We start from the raw sequence: 19,626 nt of genomic DNA, 5'->3' as shown, positions 1-19,626 counted from the left end.
ATCCACCCCCTCACCCTTCTCCCCAGAAAGCTACCCTCCCTTTTGCCCTAAGGAGAGCCAGGCACGAGGGTCAAGGGGTCTCTATACAAACACGCCCTCCTCATTGCGTAAATGACCACACAAGGCAGGCCAGGTGTCCTGTAGGTGAGCAGCATGTTTCCCACGTGCCCAGGCAGCAACCACATAGAACCTGACAGTACCTGCCACATCGGTCTCCTTTTTCCTCTCTTCTCTCTTCTTCTTCTTCTTCTTCTCCTTCTTCTTCTTCTTCTTCTTCTTCTTCTTCTTCTTCTTCTTCTTCTTCTTCTTCTTCTTCTTCTTCTTCTCCTCCTTCTTCTTCTTCTTCTTCTTCTTCTTCTTCTTCTTCTTCTTCTTCTTCTTCTTCTTCTTCTTCTTCCTTTCTCTCTCTCTCTCTCTTTCTCTCTCTCTCAACAGTCAAATGTAGGTGGCAACCTTTTTCTAAGTAATCTGGCAGAATGCTGTGTATTGAAACTAATAAGAGGATTATATGTGCATGAACAAAAATCTAGGTCATTAACATGGGTTGGGGAGGTCCTGATATGCTGGAAAGCAGGAAACTAAAAAAGGGAAAGATGCCCTGGACAGTGTGACTAAATGGTTAGAGCTTCAGTTCTCTCACCAAAGGGTCACAGGTTTGACTCCCAGTTCAGGGCATGTATCTGGGTTGTAGCTTCAATCCTCGGCCCCAGTCAGGGCACCTATGGGAAGACAACCAATTGATGTGTCTCTCTCACATTGATGTCTCTCTTTTTCTCTCTCCTCCTCCCTCTCTTTCTCTCTCTATCTTGGAGAAGAAGAAGAAGCAGAAGCAGAAGAAGAAGAAGAAGAAGAAGAAGAAGAAGAAGAAGAAGAAGAGGAAGGAAAAAAGATTTTAAAAGTCTGATATGGTCAGTGTGTGTGTGTGTGTGTGTGTGTGTGTGAGTGAGAAAGTGGATATGGGTGACATCTTCAAAAAAAAACACACCTTTATTTTGCTCAATACCTCTTATTTTGATAAGGACTCATTTCTTCACAACCCCAGTCCTCAGGGAACTTCCATTTTTAAAAGAAGGGAATCCAGATAAGCACATGTAGCTGAAGGAAGTTTAAAATACTGTGTTTCCATTCCAGAGCTCTTGCCCAGAGAAGCACTGTCTTCGGGAGAATTAAACCCCGCGACTGCATCGTGACTGCATTCTCAGGGATGTGGTGACCCCGCTGTGGGCTGGGCATTCGTTCGCTGCAGGGCCTGGGGATCAAGTGGCCCTGGGTCTCTGGGGCTTCCAGACCAGGAGGGATTCAGTGGGGTTCGTTTTCCCCTTCATTTTAGATCTACCTGAGGGACTGTCTTCTCAGCTTCTCAATCTTACCAGAGTGGGATAAGCTCTTTAATCTGTTTTTTAAGTTGCAAATTTGGTGTCTTTGGATGTATCCATGTTAAAGAAGCAGGTATGCTCGCTTTGAGGAAAACTGCTGGCCCCTTCCCTGACTGTCGGGGCCTGAGCTGGTAGGTGGCCCTCAGCCATGGTGATGCAGTTGAACTGTAATATTGTGTGTCACATTCCCTAGGACCAGGCTCCACACGCACGGCCTACAAAAATACAAGCATTTTGATATCTGACACCTGTCGACATGTCGACAATGGCGAGGACAAACTTCCTGGTGTGAAGCCACACTATGATTGGCCTGTTTGGCGGTTGACATGACGTATTTGAAGCCTCCTTAGGACAGGGCCGTGTGGTTGGGGACATAGGTGAAATTCTGGGGAAGGAGTAGGCCTCAGAGATAAAGCAGTTTTCAAAAGAGTGCAAATCAAAAAACAACCCTGGGAAACTGAGAGCAGAAGTTTATTTTCCTCACAAAGTTCTTTTGCTCATCACTGCAGACCGGGGGGAAGAATCTTTCACATCTTCAATTGTTCAAATGGGCCCTGCCCCCAGGGAGAGAGTAGGGGGCTGGGAAGGAAGAGCGGGAGGTGGCCAAGGAAGGGCACAGGAGGCCAAGAAGAGAGCTGCTCTGGCCTTGAGAGAACCTGGTCCCTAGAAACAGCAGGTCGCTGCAGCCAGGACAGGAGGACATGGGTCTAAACAGAGCCGGCCCTTACCAGCTTTGGTGGTTTGAAGACTCTACAGTTCGCTTTGGTTTCATCACCTGTAAAAGAGGTGAATAATACCTAACCCTTGTGCCTTGCAGGACTGTGTGAGAATCAAGTGGAAAATCATTGGTGGGGCTGCTTTGTAGCCTATGACGCAGCATACAGAGGCCAGGGGTCGATTTTCCCACCCTCACCATTCCTTTAACCTTCTTGGGTTTCCCCTCCTCCCCACAGGAGCGAATGGACCCCAGACCAGCTGACACCAGGCTCTTCTTAACGCAGCTGGTGCAAGGAAGAAGGTCATGACCTTTGGATCTGACATAGGGCCAGGGAGGAAAGACAGTAACTAACAAAACCAGGGGCCTAACAAAGCTGAGGATGGGGACTGGCACTCGGTCCTGCCTGTGCTTGTCCTTGGGAACATGGCTGCCAGAGATAGGCCACTGGCTTAAACCAGGTCAGAACCTTGAACTGGTAGAGCAGGACCGGCTCTGCTCCAACTTGGCAAGCTCACTGCCTAACCTGGGCAGGGCCATGGTGATGCACTGCTGCCCCATTACCTGAGGAAGGAGTGGCTCCTGGTGACCCCCAGAAAGGCTCAGTTGCCCCTTTAGGAGAGGGTCCTCAATGTGCCAGGTCCAGGGAGAGAACTGGACCAGCACAGACAGCCCCTGCTGCCTCAGCTAGGGCTATTTCCCCAGAGACACCTGTCCCTGCGAAGGAGTCCCGCTCAGCAGAGGGATTGCTGGACACTCACTGCTTGGGGAGCTGTGCCTGTCCCTCTAGGAACCTAGGCTGGAGCTTTGGGGGTGGGGAGGGGGGGCGGGTGCTGTGCTCAGGGGAGGGCGGGAGAGAAAAAGGTGTCTGGTTGTTCTCACTGCAATCCCTTGACTTGGTAAGGGCTGGTGTTGCCACTCTCCATGTCACAGGTGAAGCTTCGAGGGATCAAGGAAACTGACCAAGTCACACAACTAGGTTAATAGCAGAGTTAAGACCAACCCTCTGCTGTGTAATTCCAGGCCCACCTCTCACATGGTGGCCAGGATGCCTCCACACCAGTGCACATGAACTCAATCCGGCTGAGCACAGTGCTCCTGACTCAGGAGCAGGACAAGTGTGTCTGCATGCCAGGTGCCCCTGCTTCCAGGGTAGGGAGACTGGGTCCAGCACCTTCACACGATTACTGACTGCCTGGAGCTGCTATCCCTCTCTTCTGGCTTGAGGCAGTATGCCAGTGGCCTGTGAGGCCCCCAGCCCTTTCTTTGGTCCTGACTGTCAAATCCTTAGGTTGAAGAGAAGAAATGTGCTAAGTACTCCCTCATCGCTTGTGAACAGTGCTTGACATTTATTTATTAACTAGAGGCCCGAAGCACAAAATTCATGCAAGAGTAGGCCTTCCTTCCCCTGGCTGCCGGCAGGCACCCGGGACCCAGGCTTCCCTCGAAGCCCTGGCTTCATCCAGAAGGATGGAAGGACATCTAAAAGGACATCTGGTCTAATTAGCATATTATGCTTTTATTATTATAGATTACCCTTTCCTCCAATTCCTGTGGCCAGCTTCAGTGACAGCAGGCACAGTTAACCCATTTCAGAGACCAGAAAACTGAGGAGGGGAAAGAAGGAACTGGCCCCTAAGAAGGGAAGTTGGAAGGCAAATATGTGACTGTGTGACTTTGCATTTATCATAGACTGAAAGTTCTATGAATTACTTATTTTCTTGATCCTAACCAGTTGTTTGTAGTTCTTGTAACCAACCCACCCCTATTGTTACCCAGGGTTTGAGCACCACTGCCCTGGATCTCTTTAACGACTCACTGCCAAAGACTGTAAGCCACAAGTAGTTCTTCAGGTCTCTTCTTGGATCACCCTGCTGTTAGATAGGTATTTAGCTGTAAAAAGGCATGTGAATATTTGCAATTTTTATCCACTAGTGAAATTTTCCCAACCACTGGCTGTATACCACTTTCTTACAAATCCAGCTGGCCTGTACTCTTCACTTCCTAACTCTAATTTCTGCCCTTTTAAAAAAAATGATATCAGAGAGGAAGGAAGAGGGAGGGAGATAGAAATATCAATGATGAGAGAGAATCATTGATCAGCTACCTCCTGTATGTCCCACACTGGGGATCAAGCCCATAACCCAGGCACGTTGTCGGACCAGAAATTGAACAGTGACTTCCTGGTTCATAGGTCAACACTCAACTACTGAACCATGCCAGCTGGGCTAATGTCTGCCTTTTTTTCTACAATAGGCTCCACCTATATCCACTTCTTTTCTTAACTCTTCTACACTCTAAGAAGTGTGCCTGCATCTGCTGGCCCAGAGATTTGAAGTCCCATTGACATGATTTGCTGTGTCTCCTCTTTCTTTTTCTTTTTTTCTTTAAATATATTTTATTGATTTTTTACAGAGAGGAAGGGAGAGGGATAGAGAGCCAGAAACATCGATGAGAGAGAAATGTCAATCAGCTGCCTCCTGCACACCTCCCACTGGGGATGTGCCCGCAACCAAGGTACATGCCCTTGGCCGGAATCGAACCTGGGACCTTTCAGTCCGCAGGCCTATGCTCTATCCACTGAGCCAAACTGGTTAAGGCTGTCTCCTCTTTCATCCTCCCTTATAATAAGGCCCTAAGAGTCCCTTCTGTGCCACGACAGTGGGCCTTCTCTCTCTTGTCCATAATCTTGTCCAGCCAACTGAGTTTCTTAGAAGCAGAACTGGCTTTTCACCCTGTTTCCTTCCTTTGGGAAGTCGCTCTTTCCTGCTCTGAAGCCTCATAGCTGGTTCATGGTGAACAAGTGAGGTGTTGTGTTCCTATTATTCTCAGAAGTCCCCTGGTCACAGCACAGCTCTGTGCCCAATACAACACGGCCCCTGGTGTTCCTGCCGCCCTTAGTCATGAGATTTCAGAATCGCTCTTGCATCAGGGTTGCAATAACATCGGTTACCACCAGCCTTCTTTGACTGGGCTATCCATTCCAGGCTGACATCACCTCATTGCCTAACCTGGGTGAGCCAGGCCCATGCTTCCGCTGCCCCATTTACCTGAGGGAGAGGGCTGATATGAATATCATGCTTCTTGAGGCATGACCTCATCTTGTCTTCACTGTTTACTCCTATGTTACAAATGAAGCAACTGAGGCTTAGAGATATCTCAAAACTGGTTCACGGAAGAGCCAGGAATTTGCATCTTGGTTCACCTTGCTACAGAGCCCCATCCCTCTGCACTGCACTGTAGCGCCTCTCGGTGTCTGACATTCAACTGTGCTTCGTACACCATTGAAGACACTCAAAGCACAGTTCAAGCCACCTTTGGAGACCTGCTGAGAGCTGGCACAAGGCTTCCACCACAAGGTCACAACCTCCCTGTGCACACACGGTGACAAAGCACAGTCAAAATGTCCTGGCACAGGGCAGGGCAGGGGGCTCTGGGTCAAATGATGAGCCCACCCATGTGCCAGAGGAGGTGGCATTTCATTCACTGCCTTGTCTCTCTCCAATCACATAGCTTTGGCAGCACACATAACTGATTGGAATCAGCTTTGAATTTTAAATTAGCTCAGTAAATGTACTTGGTACATAGACAGTTCTTAATACATTTCTATAAAATCCTTGGAAATCGTTTTATCCTTTCAGCATCACTTTCGTCAGTCTGTATTTACTTTCATCTGCTAGAATATTCTGTAACAAGCTGCCCTCTGCTTCTCCCTTGCCCTTCTCTCTCTCGATAACCTCATCTTTGTCTACACAGATCTCTTTATTTGTTTTTTTCCCCTATTTTGTTTTTTAGTTAGATCAACAGCTTTATTTAAAAGTGAGAACAAAGAAAGACAATAAACAAACAAATAAATAAATCTATAATAATAAAAGCATAATATGCTAATTAGACCAGATGTTCTTCTGGACAAAGCCAGGGCTGCCTGGGTCCCAGGTGCCAGAGGGAAGCTAGTGCCAGCAGCTGGGGGAAGGAAGGCCTACTCTTGCACGAATTTCATGCATCGGGCCTCTAGTATTAAATAAATGAAGATGAGGACAGCAGAACCCCCTACCCCCATGGTCTTTGTGGCATTGACCTCAGGTTTGGGACATCTGGGCATCCTACAGCCTGAGAGTTTTCCCATTTTTATTCCAGTTTCTTCACAAGTGTTTTTTTGTTTTGTTTTGTGTGTGGGTTTTTTCACCAGTGCTTTTTAATGTCTGTGCTCACCACTAAACATGGAGACAGTGTTTTTGAAGATGTCTTTGAAAGATCTCTAGCCCCTATCTCTTCTTTAAGAAGAGCTTTCTTCACATTTTTAAAGCATTTCTGACCATTTTCTGGCACCTTGAAAAGAAAGCAGAGTTTTTTCTCCTTCTTTGATCCTCCTTATTATCATAGTTTTAATATCTTTTTATTTGGTTCTAGTGGGAGTTCTCATCCCAATACATGAGCTTGGCTCTCTAGCTTGATCCTGTTCGTATGCACCATTAGAAAGGGCAAATATCTGCTTTCACATGTTACTGTCTTGTGTCTTACACATAAATCCTGTCATGGTGCTGGCCCATTGCCCTTTCTTGTGGTTATTATAAGCTGGTATCATTTAGAGTGAAATGACTTTCTTTTAGAACCAAAGTCTTCTAAACCAATTCTAAATATTTGGAGTCATTTTGTTTTCTCAAGCTATAACATTTTCTCTAAGATCCATTTGAAATTCCTTCCTCCAGGTACACTTCATATACGTGTGTAGCTCGGTGAAATGCTAGACCTCTCTGACTTCATCTTGTTCAAGCCTGTCTGTTCACATGGCCTCCAGGCTAATAGCTTCTGCTTAGTCCTGCATATAGCATGCTAATCATTAGAGGAATTCTGCTTGGGACTTAAGGGTTTAGGGTGTGTGTGTGTGTGTGTGTGTGTGTGTGTGTGTGTGTGTTTTAAATATATTTTTTATTGATTTCAGTGAGGAAGACAGAGGGAGAGAGAGATAGAAACATCAATGATGATAGAGAATCATTGATTGGCTGCCTCCTGCACGCCCCCCACTGGGGATCAAGCCTACAACCCAGGCATGTGCACTTGACTGGAATGGAACCTGGGACCTTTCAGTCCACAGACTGATGCTCTATCCACGGAGCAAAACTAGCTAGGGCTGTATGTGTGCTTAAATATATTTTTATTGATTTCTAAAAGGAAGGCGAGGGAGAGATAGAAACATCAATGATGAGAAAGAATCATTGATTGGCTGCCTGCTGCACTCCCCACACGGGGGAAGGAGTCCACAACCCAGGCATGTGCCCTGACCGGGAATCAAACTGTGACTTCCTGGTTCATAGGTCAATGCTCAATCACTGAGCCACGCCAGCCGAGCTTGTGTATGTTTTTTTAATGTTCTATATATTTTTTAAAAATATATGTTTTTATTGATTTTAGAGAGAGAGGGGGGAGAGAGAGAGAGAGAGAGAGAGAGAGAGAGAGAGAGAGAGACTGCTTGGCTGCCTCCTAGCCTCCTGCATGCCCCCTACTAGGGATGGAGCCTACAACACTGGCATGTGCCCTGACTTGGGATCAAACTGGCCACCTCTCCATGCATGGGATGGTGCTCAACAAACTGAGTCACACCGGCCAGGGTGAGGCTTAAGTTTTACAAAAAACAGTCCCTTACCAGACAGTGTCTTCCCTGAGGAGATAAGGAAAGTATGTACAAAAAGAATTATTGTTTATCAAAGATTTGCAGGAATCTCTTAGACTCACATAAACTAATACAATCTTCCTCAGACCCTCCTGGCACCTAATGTCTATGGTGGTCAATCGCCTCTGGTCCCTTCCATTTTTCCTTCCCTTAGGGTAAAAGTTTGAACTCTAAACTTCCTTAAGATGGGCTCCCATCCTCTCAGTTGGAGTCTTCTCAATCAATAAACCTTTCCTTACTCCAGATTTTGATGTTTTGAGTTTTGGCCTTTCAAGGCATCAGACACACAGACTTTGGACCAGTAACATAAATATATTTTATGTGTGTAGGAGGGGGTGTGGGGGGGTGGCGGTGGAGAGAAAGAGAAAGAGAGAAGGGGGGTGCCATAGTATGTCTCTCCCTATTTCATTTTGTAATAGGTATCAGGGTAGGGGTTGAGGCGTGGTGCAGCATGGGGTCCTTTTTCCTACTGGGCAGCATGAAAGGCCACCCAGCCCTCACATGTTATACACCTTCCATTTTCTTTCTCGAATGAACACCGTGCCCACCCAGGGTATTCTCTCCCAGAGCCTCCCCTCTGTCAAGGCTGCTACAGCCTTCAGCCCCACCAGGTCTAGGGGTCAGGTGCTGCTCATACTCAGGGAGCAAAGTAGCTGCTCTGATGATAGACCCTGCCAGCTTCCAGCAGGCAAGAGGAGGGCTGGCTCTCCTTGCATTCCCCTTGTTACACAGAGACCACACAAGTGTTGATTTCTGCTGGCATCTTGTTAGAGAAAATCACAATTCTAGCTTTTAATCCCCCCTCTCTCAAGAATTCAGTCAGGCACACAGCCTTTGGGTCTAGACGAGAAAACATGAGGTAGAGGGAAAAGTTGGAGAATGGAATGCCAAGTCCAAGGGACAGACCCTAAGCAGGGCTCATTCTCCTTGTCTCATAATGTCAGCAGTGTAATTGGACAATTCCTATATATGGTCTGTCACAGAAACCTCCTCAGGCATCATGTGCCAGTTCTGGGGAGCTCACCCTGCCCCTCCATCTTAAATGCTCTGTGCCGCTGAGGGCTGGCAGTGAACACAGCCTTTCCCCACCACCCCAGGGCATGCTCTGCTTTCGCTCTTACTTACTTAATGGAGCTCAAATACTAGTTCCCCTCCAGAGAGCCTTTCCTAGCTCCTCCTTAGAGTCAGTTGCCCCATCCTCAGAGCACCCACGGTATGCATTCATGACATGTGCCTACGCTATGAGCTCCTTGACAGTGGAGACACTGTCATAACCCTCCTGATGTCCTTGGGCCAGGCAGGCACTGGCACAAAGTAGTCACATCACATAGTAATCTGATGAATAATAATGAATAAATGGAGGCTGAGTGAGAGTAAAATACAAAACTTTGGCAATAGTGAAGTTCTTTTTCTCCTGATGAATTCTGCAAAACAAAATTCACTTCCCTATCGATCAGAAACATGCATCAAACTTCCCATTTCCAAGGAATGTGGCTATCTGATCTCTTCTTTGTGCAAATGCAGAAATGCATACACGGAATACGCCACAGGGTTTTCTGTAGGTAGCACTGTCAGAGTCAGGACTGGACCTCAAGATTCATGCGATTGGCGGCACCAGCGTTACAAGCATCCTGCTCACTCCTTTCTACCACACAATGCTCCTCATGGGCCCTCCATCATTTCCCCCCGATTTCACTCGGCTCATTCATCCCAGGAAATCTGAGTCCTCAACCAGCCATGTGACCTTGGTCAAACCTTCATCATCCATTCAATAGTTTCTCAGTTTCTCAACTGCCTGTTATGTGCCAGAGTTTTGTGCTAACCCCAAGGATGAACAGAACACTCTCCCTGCTTCAGGGGCTTGAGGTTGATGAGAAATTCCCTTAGCAACTGGGAATGCCCTCAGGTCCAGTTCCTAAGGACCCCCATCCTGAGCAGCACGAGGAAGTCCTGACTCATAGCCAGGAGACCTCTCTGCTATGCCCATTTTTGTCCCTCCCTCAACAGTTGTAGAGTCCTGGGTAAATGCTTACATTTGATGGGTTACTATGTCCTGGCCTGTAAAATGAGGGGGTTGGACTGGATGGACAAGCTTTCAGAATTTCTTTAGCAGTGGGAGCCACGCTTCAAATGAAATCTTACACATTTGTATAAGTAATAGTTGATACTTATTGAGCTCTTTCTGTGTCCTCACTCCCCTTCTGATGCTCCTTGTGTATTAATTCATAGCGCTCTTTGCCTGAGCAAGTTTAAAACCACTGGAGGAATGACCTCCAAAGTGAGCTCTGGTTAAACTGGAACTGCCCTCTGCCTCTTTCAAATCACTTGTCCAGGTACCGAGCTCACACCCCAGACCTTCCTGCTTTCTCCAGACTTCCTATGCCTACCAGCAGGCACACGTTTACACACACACACACACACACACACACACACACACACACACACACCTCTCCCTGAATTAAATGCAAAGATTTCATCACAGTGCTAAACGTCAAGGGCTTGGCACTTGGAGCAAACGCTGCCCCACCCCCAACCCACCCCCAATCTCTGAGTGAGTTTCACACCTTCAGGGAAGATAATCACCACCACCCGAAGGTGTGGAGGACTTAAAGTAACAGAGTCTACAGAGCCAATTATCAAGTGTACTATTGAATATTTGTTTCTTAATTTTATTTCAAAGCATTAAATATCAAATTTGAAAAGTGGGTGGGCCATATCAGCACTTGCTCCTTTCTGCTCTGTCCTCCTCCCCCTGCCCTCCCTGTTCCTCCTGCCCAAACCCCTTCACCTGCCCACAGTACAGGGGAGGCAGAGAATGAGCGAAGGCAAGCTACTTGGGAAGTTGCCAACCTCAACATGTATCAGAAAAAATTTTTCCCTTTCCCCAGGAAAGCAGTAAGTCTGAGAAGGGAGTTATATTTGTTTGGCTGCTTTTATTGTGAGATTTATTGCTAATTTGGTTTTGTTTGGTTGATCATTTAATCCTAATTGAATCAAAGTAGCACTCAGGAATTACGGACAGGCCACTTTTATGTCCCTTAGGTCTCTTCTAAATGCATTGATGGGGTGAGGGGTGGAGGGCTCAAAGACACTGAAGGTACTGAGCCACTAAGGAATATGGGCCCAAGTGGGGTACCCTGGAGGCTGACCTCATAAACCAGCCGCTTGGTGAGAACAGTGAAAACTGAAATGAGGACACGACCAACAAGAAGAGCCAGGAAACTCTCAAAACAACCTGGTTGTTCAGCTCCCACCACACATGGTGGACTTCATTCTGCAGGTGAGGCCTCTAATCATAAAAGGGAACCACTCCTGTACTTTATGACTGAGAGAGAGGCACAGGACAAGTGCCCTCCCCCAAGAGGAAAGTTGGAGGCCCCACCACAGATCCTTTGGCCATGTTTCATTCCTCCCAGGACCCGCTCCCCCTCTCTTCTGAATTTGCCCCTCATTCCTCTAGATCAGTGATTCTCAACCTTCCTAATGCCACGACCCTTTAATACAGTTCCTCATGTTGTGGTGACCCCCAACCATAAAATTATTTTCATTGCTACTTCATAACTGTAATTTTGCTACTGTTATGAATTGTATGTAAATATCTGATTTGCAGGATGTATTTTCATTGTTACAAATTGAACATAATTAAAGCATAGTGATTAATCACAAAAACAATATGTAATTATATATGTGTTTTCCGATGGTCTTAGGCAACCCCTGTGAAAGGGTCATTAGACCCCCAAAGGGGTTGCGACCCACAGGTTGAGAACCGCTGCTCTAGATGGATGCTGATTGGACTATCTGCCTAACTTTCACATTTGGCCTTGAGGAGAAAAGTCCTACCCCACCCGTGGATCAGCTGGCCCCTATCACTTCGATTGTGCTCTGACCTCTCTTTGAGAAGCCGGGGCCAAAGTCCCAGGGTGGTGACCATAATAAACAGCAAGTCAGATAAAAGTGCCATGTGACTAGATGGTTTGCAGGGAGCTGGGAGCATATGCCCATGTTCCTGAGGCCCAGGCAGCACAGAGAGTGTGCATCAGTGAGGAGATGAGAAACAGAGGATGTGCCCCAGGGAGATGTCCAGAGGTGGAGCATCAGCAGCTGAAATGAGAGCCCCAAGAAGAGGAGCCTACAGCAGTGCCCCAGGCCCACTGAGAGAGTTGTACTCTGTCCATGTTCTCAGACCAGCGGTAGAACAGAAACAGGAAAGGGATAGAGGTGGGGAGGGCTTCCATGAGGGACAGGGAGAAAGAGCAGAAACACCTCCCCAGACCTGAAGCTTCACCCAAGCCAGAGAATACCTGATGGCCTTAGAGCTGCCAGGCATGGGGATGTTTGGCATTTCTCAGTAGCCATACTGGACCAGAAATGAAAGCCAGCTGTCCCAGAGGTCTTCAGAGGGCTCTGGGGATGCAGGGGTCACCTTTTGGGGGTTTGACTGGATTTTATGGTCCTGGATATCTGGATGATTTGCTAACACATGCTTGCCACAGAGTAAGTGTTCAATGAATATGAAGTTAATTCATACATGTTACATAGTAAAGGTATACTGTGGCCTGAATGTTTGTGTCTCCCCAGAATCCAGGTGTAGAATCCTAAACCCCAGAGATGGTGGTATTAATGACAGTGAAACCCTCATGACTGACATCGATGTGCAAGAGAAACATAACCCCACCTGGAATTGAACCTAAAACCTAGGTATGTGCCCTGACCTGGAATCGAATCAGCAGCCTTTTGGTGCACAGGATGACACTCAATCAACTGAGCCATTCCACTCCACCTCTGTTCTGAATCTCCAGGAAGATCCCTAGTCCTTTCTGCCTTGTGAGCTAGCTCACAAAAAAAATGTCTACAACCCAAAAGAGATCCCTCACTCAACCATGCTGGCCCTCTGATCTCAGACTTCTAGCCTCCAGAACTATCAGAAAGAAATTTCTGTTGTTAAGCCACCCAGTCTCTGGTATTTTGTTGTAGCAGCCTGAATGCACTAATACAAGTTGTTTATGTGTATACTAGTGGCCCGATGCACGAATTCATGCACATCGAAAGGAAATTAATTAGAAGAAATATTTTAATATCGCTATTCGCCCTTTCTCTATAATAGAAGTGTCAACCAAATTCACGATTGACAATGACAGATGGAAATACACACGTGCGATTGGCGCCAGCAAGAGCTTTATATGTATCATGCATGTGCGAGTCAATATATATATATATATATATATATATATATATATATATATATATATATATTAAACTTGCTTAATTAGACCTGCTTTCTGGTTTAACTAAACTTTTCCCAGCCTAATGAAGCACCTCAACTTCTCTTTTAGGTAATTGTCAGCAACACAGCAGTAAATATCAACATAAGTAGATTATTATTATAGATCACACAGGGAGAACAAAGGGTAAAATATTTAACTGCTGAAGTGTTTGACTATATTCTGTGCAGTGAGAAAACCTGAAGTTATTTTCAAGGTCTACCATTTCTTACTTCTTTTCCATCGGGTCAAGTTTGTAAGCTATCTAAATCTCCATTTTCCAGCTAATGAAAAGAAAATAGGATTCTACTGAGTCCCCTATCTACCTACTCCAGGACTTCTGTGAGGATCAAATGAGATGAGGCATGGGAAAACACTTCACAAACATTTGGTTAAAGTATAAAATATTTGCACCTGGCTATAAAGCAAGTTGTGGTTCTGGGCTGAAGAAACTCCAAGGAGGCTAATCACTAGGGAGAGGAAGCCGGGCGTTGCTATGTGACATCATTACCTGGCACCTACAGCCACCGTTTCTGGGCTGGGCTGGTCTGTGGGCCACACTTTGTGCCATGGCAGCATCAGCTGCGATTTGGTAGAGTGTCACTCCAGGGTGTTGGTGGAGCCTGTGTCCCATTTGGGGGAAGCAAAGTGTTGCTTTGTTGGCACCAGGTCTGTGGTGCCCATTCTCTATAAATAGCCAGTGCGTGTCACAGAAGCTCCTGCCTTGAGCATCTGTCCCCTAATGATCAGTGCACTTCATAGTGACCGCTTGGATGGGCAGAGGGACACATAGCATATTAGCCTTTTATACATATAGATTGGAGAAAAGGGAAATAGATGAGCAAATGTTAGGGCTGGTGAATGACTTAATCAAGAGAGAAAGAGAGTCCCATGGCCACTCTCGGCCACACCCATTCTAGCAAGGCACAGGAGTGGAACTGATTGAAAAGATTGGGGAATCCTAATCTATAACTTTTTCTATGGAACCCAGCACAAGAGGTATGTTCACGAGGATGCTGAACAAATTCTTTTTAACAAACACTATTATAGCACCAATTCAGAGAAGGCAATACTTTGGGTCAACTGATCTTCAAAGGAATTAGTTGCAGCAGGTGGGTCCCCCCAATATGTGTCTATTGGGGCTTTCATTAATACTATACTCTGTAAGACCAACACCATCCCTGCCAAGATTGCAGCATCCTCAGTGCCTCCCACCTCCAGCCCAAGGATTCTATACCCAGTTCAGACTGATGGTTCCCAAAACTCCACAGATATGGTCCTCCAAGTGTGTTCCATGGGTCCAGTTGGGGGGATTGTGTCCCCAATACCCTTTCAGTAGATCTGGGAGGTCAAAATTATTCTCATAATTGTATAGACATCATTCTCAAGACATCATTGCCTTTTTCACTATGATGGCATCTTGCACTGTGGTCAAAAGCAATGGTGGGTAAAATTACTAACCCCTTAGCATGAATTCAGTCTCCTGTACTAGTTAGTAGTCATTATATTCTTTACCAACACATAGTTTCATTAAAAAAAAAAAAAAAGCCAGTTTCACCTAAGAATGTTTTGCAGAAATAGTAAAATTGTTATTTTATTAAATTCAACTCTGGATTGCCCATCCTTAATATGCTAGTAAGTACAATGGGCACTCAAGAGTTGAATTTAAGTTATAAAAGAGTCATTTGCATGCTCTCTCCTTGCCCGGCTGGAGTGGCTCAGTTGGTTGAGTGTCATCCTTTGCACCAAAAGGTTGCCAGTTTGATTTCCAAGTCAAGACACATACCTGGGTTTTAGGTTCAATTCCCAGTGAGGGTATATTTCTCTAACACATCAATGTCCTCAGATGAGGAAAAAAAGATGAAATGTTCTCTCCTTCTCCAATTGCGTATCTGTGTGAAGTTGGATTATCACATATTTCAAATCAAAAGAACGTCTTCTCACAGGTGGAGAGCAGACATGCTTCTACAAAGCCAGACAGAGATTTGCAAAATTATTTTTTAGGTGCCACTCTTCCCCTTCCTTTTTGTTTTAGAAATATAGTTATTTTTCATGAAACTATGTTATTTATGTTAACCTATAATGGTTTTTTTTATTTCTATTTTTTAAGTTATAAGTAAATATATAAAATATATTTAAATATTTAAAATTCTTCTCGGTTTTAATTTCAAGTCTGGAAAATATTGATAGATAGATCCCACATAAACAATAGCTCTTGGAGTCCTCAGTAATTTTTACATATTTAAATGGTCTTAAGACCACAAGTTTAATCTGTAGGGAAGGAAATCAGTCCACTGAGAGACTACAGGGAGAGAATTGCAGAAGCCCATGAAATAAACATTCCCTCTGTCACAGTTTCCTAACTAGCAATTTGGGACATTTTAGCCCATCCCAGCTCTAGTCTTTGTGAGTCATGAGTAATCCTGTTTAAAATCCTTACTGAGTTCTCTTTCAATGTGCCTTGTTGAAGAACACACTTAGTCAAGGGCTGGGTGTTTGAGCCACAACACCATGATCCAGAAACCTGCAGACACCCATTGGCCACTTATCCTTTTGTAGGTGAAGTAGGCAGAAAGCAAGAACGTGTTTCTGTCTGGCCTCGAAGTCTTGGTCCATTAGGCGGGCCTGTCTCAGGCACAAGTTTTCCCAAGATGCTGGATTCTCCGTTGGTTCTCCAGGACACTGTGTCAGTTACATCCCCATGTCCAGCAGTTTTCTTTCTGCTTCCTGCTACTGCCCTTGTATTATTTCATGAATGTCCCTTTGCTGGTGAGGATTCGGGATATGAACTTTGGAGGGACACTTTTAGAACACATAATGCAGTTTATCAATTCTTTCTTCATGGATTTTGCCTTTGATGTAATATCTAAACCTAACCCAGATCCAAACTGGAGACCTTGGGTTTGGGTATCATTGCCAAACCCAAAGTCACCCAGATTTCCTCTTCTGTTATCTTCCAGGAGTTTTATAGTTTTGCATTTTACATTAACATCTTTGACCCATTTTGAGTGAAGGTCTGTGTCTAGACTCATTTTTTTTCTGAATGTTGGTTGCCCACAGCACCATTTGTTGAAAAGACTATCTTTGTTTCACTGTATTGACTATATTTATGAGGTTCTATTTCTGGGCTCTCTATTCTGTTCCATTGATCTATTTGTCTTTTCTTTGGCCAATACCACGCTGTGTTGACTACTGTCACTTTAGAGTAAGTCTTAAAGTCAAGTAGCATCAGTCCTTCCACATTGCCACTCTCCCTCAGTATCATCCTGGCTCTGTGGGCCTCTCCCAGTTCAGATTTCCATGGCTTCCCACAGGCAAAGCATCTTCTTCTCATTCTGTGGATGGTCATTTCTCAGGCTTCCTGGGACTTGGGGAGGAACCTGTGTGCTCAGTGAACATCCCTTCTTAAGCCCCTTCTTACGAATATCTCCTCTTAAAAATACCCCTTACTTCAGCACTGGCTTCCCCCCAAACCAGGGGCCCAGACTTTCAGACATGCCCTTGCGTAGAATATCCAGGGACTCCCAAGGATCAAAGAATAAAATGTGAGTTCCTCCCTGTGTCCTACAACACCTTGTGTGTCTTTCTTCTCCTTCTCTCCCCTTCACCCATTAGGCTGCAGCCCCCTTGGTCATTGTTATGTCCCTTGGTCAAGCCCTTTCTCACCCTGACTCTTAGCCTGCTCAGCCTCCCTAGCTGGGAAGCCCCCTTTGCCCCTTCAGGTCACCCTCACATGCCACCTCTGCAGAGAAACCTTCCTTCACTTCTATCGCTATAGGAGTAACCTCCCCGTGTTCTCTCCATCATGACCCCTTTTATTTCCTTCGTGGCATTTATCAAAAGTATGAAAGTACCAAAGAGCATTTGAGATCTTGCTTCCTGGTAATTGTCAGTTTCAGCTCAAATAAACTCATAAAAAAATACCCAAGTATCTTGCTTGTTAGTTTACTTGCTAACTAGCTGTCTCTCGGATGGAATATAAGCTTTCAAGGACTGGGAGTTGCCTACCTTATTCTTCACATAGTACGCCCTCAATAAATATTTATAAATGAAGGAGTGAATGAATGAGCTGGAGGAAATCCTCCATCCATGTTGTGTGTGTTTTTCTGAATTAAAAAGACAGTCTGCTTTCCACCTGTAGAAAAAAATTTTTTTCCCTTCTCTGAATACCCTCTTGGGACCCTAAGGCTTTCTTTTAGGCTTTGGAAACCAAAAACAAGAAAAGAAAGTTCCTCTCAGGCAAAGACAACTTCTGCTTTTCATCCTGCCAGAAGCCACAGCTGAAGGGGAGAAAGGGTGCAGGGCTGGTTATTTTATTGAGTGAAGGGTGTGAAGACTGGAGAGGAGGGAGAGGAAAAGGAAAATTCAAGGAGGAAAAACCCAAATTAATCTCTCTAGAGGTTGCCCAGCACGCCTCACTGAAGGTGTCCTGGGGTAGTTCCTGACAGCTGAGCGATGGTGGGGCGGAGAGCCACCGCCTTTCACACAGAGGCGCTGGCATCGGCTCAATTAGCCAACCAGCCTCATTCCCGGCCCTGGACTCTTGTTCCAACAGGACCCGACCTTCAGGCAACGCAAGGCGGGGGAGTCTGAATGGTGAGGGAGAGCCCTGCTCCTTCTTAAGCGCCTGTGAGTCAAGCCAGGGCTGGAACACTGCCTGCCCGCCGCTGTCCTTCAGAGCCAGGAGAGCAGCCGGGAGCTGTACCTGCACCCACACCTCCACCGCCCATGGCCGACCAGCTGACCGAGGAGCAGCTGGCCGAGTTTAGAGGCCTTCTCCCTGTTCGACAAGGACGGGGACGGCACCATCACCACCCAGGAGCTGGGCACCGTCATGCGGGCCCTGGGCCAGAACCCCACGCAGGCCGAGCTCGAGGGCATGGTGAGCGAGATTGACCGCGATGGCAACGGCACCGTGGACTTCCCCGAGTTCCTGGGCATGATGGCCAGGCGCATGAAGGACAGGGACAGCGAGGAGGAGATCCGCGAGGCCTTCCGCGTGTTCGACAAGGACGGCAACGGCCTGGTCAGTGCGGCCGAGCTGCGGCACGTGATGACCAGGCTCGGGGAGAAGCTGAGCGACCAGGAGGTGGACGAGATGATCCAGGCAGCCGATGTGGATGGGGACGGGCAGGTCAACTACGAGGAGTTCGTCCGCATGCTGGTCTCCAAGTGAGGAGCTGGCAGGTGCCGCAGCCCCGGGCTGTCCCCACTCGGCTCTGCGGGGGACCTGCCTGCTTCTGGCTGCAGCAAGAGCCTCAGGCCCTGCCTCGCTCCCTCCACCCACCGCGTCCCGGCCCTGCTTCTTCCCTGCGAGGTGAGGTCAGGCCCGCTTTCTGCCTCTCCCTTTGTCTCCTATTGCCTGCCAACCGCCTCCCACCCAGAAGGACACAGGCCTCTGGCTCGCAAGCCCAGCGCAGCCTGAGTGCCTGGTCCCTTGGGAACAGAAGGAAAGTGACATCTCTCTCCAGGACAGTGAGCAGAAGGATGAGGGACAGCGGCTCTGACTGCGCCATGCGGGGGAGGGTGCGATATGACATCACAGAGTCCTCCGCCTGGTCCCGAAAGGCACTTGGCACTGGGACCGGGGCTGCAGCCCTCACACTTCATCTGCTGCTGGACCAGGGCAGGTGAAAGGAACCCTGCCCCGGAGGTGGAGGTGGCGACAGGGACTCCGCCAACAGAGACCAGGCTTCCTGGGAAACAGCACTCGCTTCCCCGGGCGCCTGCCCCTTCCTCTCTGTCTTCCCCAAACCCCCGTGACTCATCTTTTGAAGGTGGGAGTGAAACCAGGGTCTGTTGTAACATGTCTGTATTCATCTTCTTGGAGGGAAATTGGAATGAAAGGGAGAAGGAAGCCATAGGGGGACTAAATAAAATGCCTGTGTTCCTGCGGTGTTTTTTCTTTTTTCTTTTCTTTTCTTTTTTTCCTGAAATGGTCTTTGTTAAGTGCAGGGTTTAGAAAGCGTTGGAATCTTCATTTTTGTGCCTTTTAAAAATGCAGTGAAAGCTTGTATGGTGGGCATAGCAAAAAGGGACAAGTCTGCATAAGGTGAATCTTGAATTTTTATTTCAAAATTAAATGCATCAGTCGGCAGCAGAGAGTGGTTAAAACTCCACGCGGTCTCCTCAAGAGCGGAAGCGATACTTATAGCTGGGAAGGTGCTCTGATCACTGTTGGCCTTTCTCCTTCCTCCTGCATCCACTCTCCGGTGCTGTGCCGGCTGTGTGGTTAGTGGGCAAACTACGGCCCGCGGGCCAGATCCAGCCCGTTTAAAATGAATAAAACTAAATAAAAAAAAGACCGTACCCTTTTATGTAATGATGTTTACTTTGAATTTATATTAGTTCACACAAACACTCCATCCATGCTTTTGTTCCGGCCCTCCGGCCCAGTTTAAGAACCCATTGTGGCCCTCGAGTCAAAAAGTTTGCCCACCCCTGGGTTAGAAGAAGGTGAGGGCCCGGCATGTATGGGGCAAGAGCCGGTTACTTGCATTCTACCAGAGTTCTCATCAGATAACCCAGGGGCTGAAGGGGCCTTGTTAGACATTGTTTTAGTGCCAAAGGAGGCAATGTGTTGGGGGACAGACTACACTGGGG

The 19,626-nt window shown here is 46.8% G+C and overlaps 1 protein-coding gene across 1 annotated transcript; it reads left to right on the top strand.

Annotated features, from left to right (window-relative positions):
* Positions 1–17,595: 17,595 nt before the first annotated feature.
* LOC118672571 (calmodulin-like protein 3) lies at positions 17,596–18,930 on the top strand. Its single transcript, XM_036342211.1, is given in 2 exon segments — positions 17,596–17,789; positions 17,791–18,930. Coding segments are annotated over 2 exon segments (447 nt in total). The 5' UTR covers positions 17,596–17,751; the 3' UTR covers positions 18,200–18,930.
* The last annotated feature ends 696 nt before the right edge of the window (positions 18,931–19,626 follow it).

Source organism: Myotis myotis, unplaced genomic scaffold (genome assembly GCF_014108235.1).
Source record: "Myotis myotis isolate mMyoMyo1 unplaced genomic scaffold, mMyoMyo1.p scaffold_m19_p_1, whole genome shotgun sequence".
Taxonomy (NCBI): domain Eukaryota; kingdom Metazoa; phylum Chordata; class Mammalia; order Chiroptera; family Vespertilionidae; genus Myotis; species Myotis myotis.
This window is presented reverse-complemented; position numbering and strand designations above follow the sequence as displayed.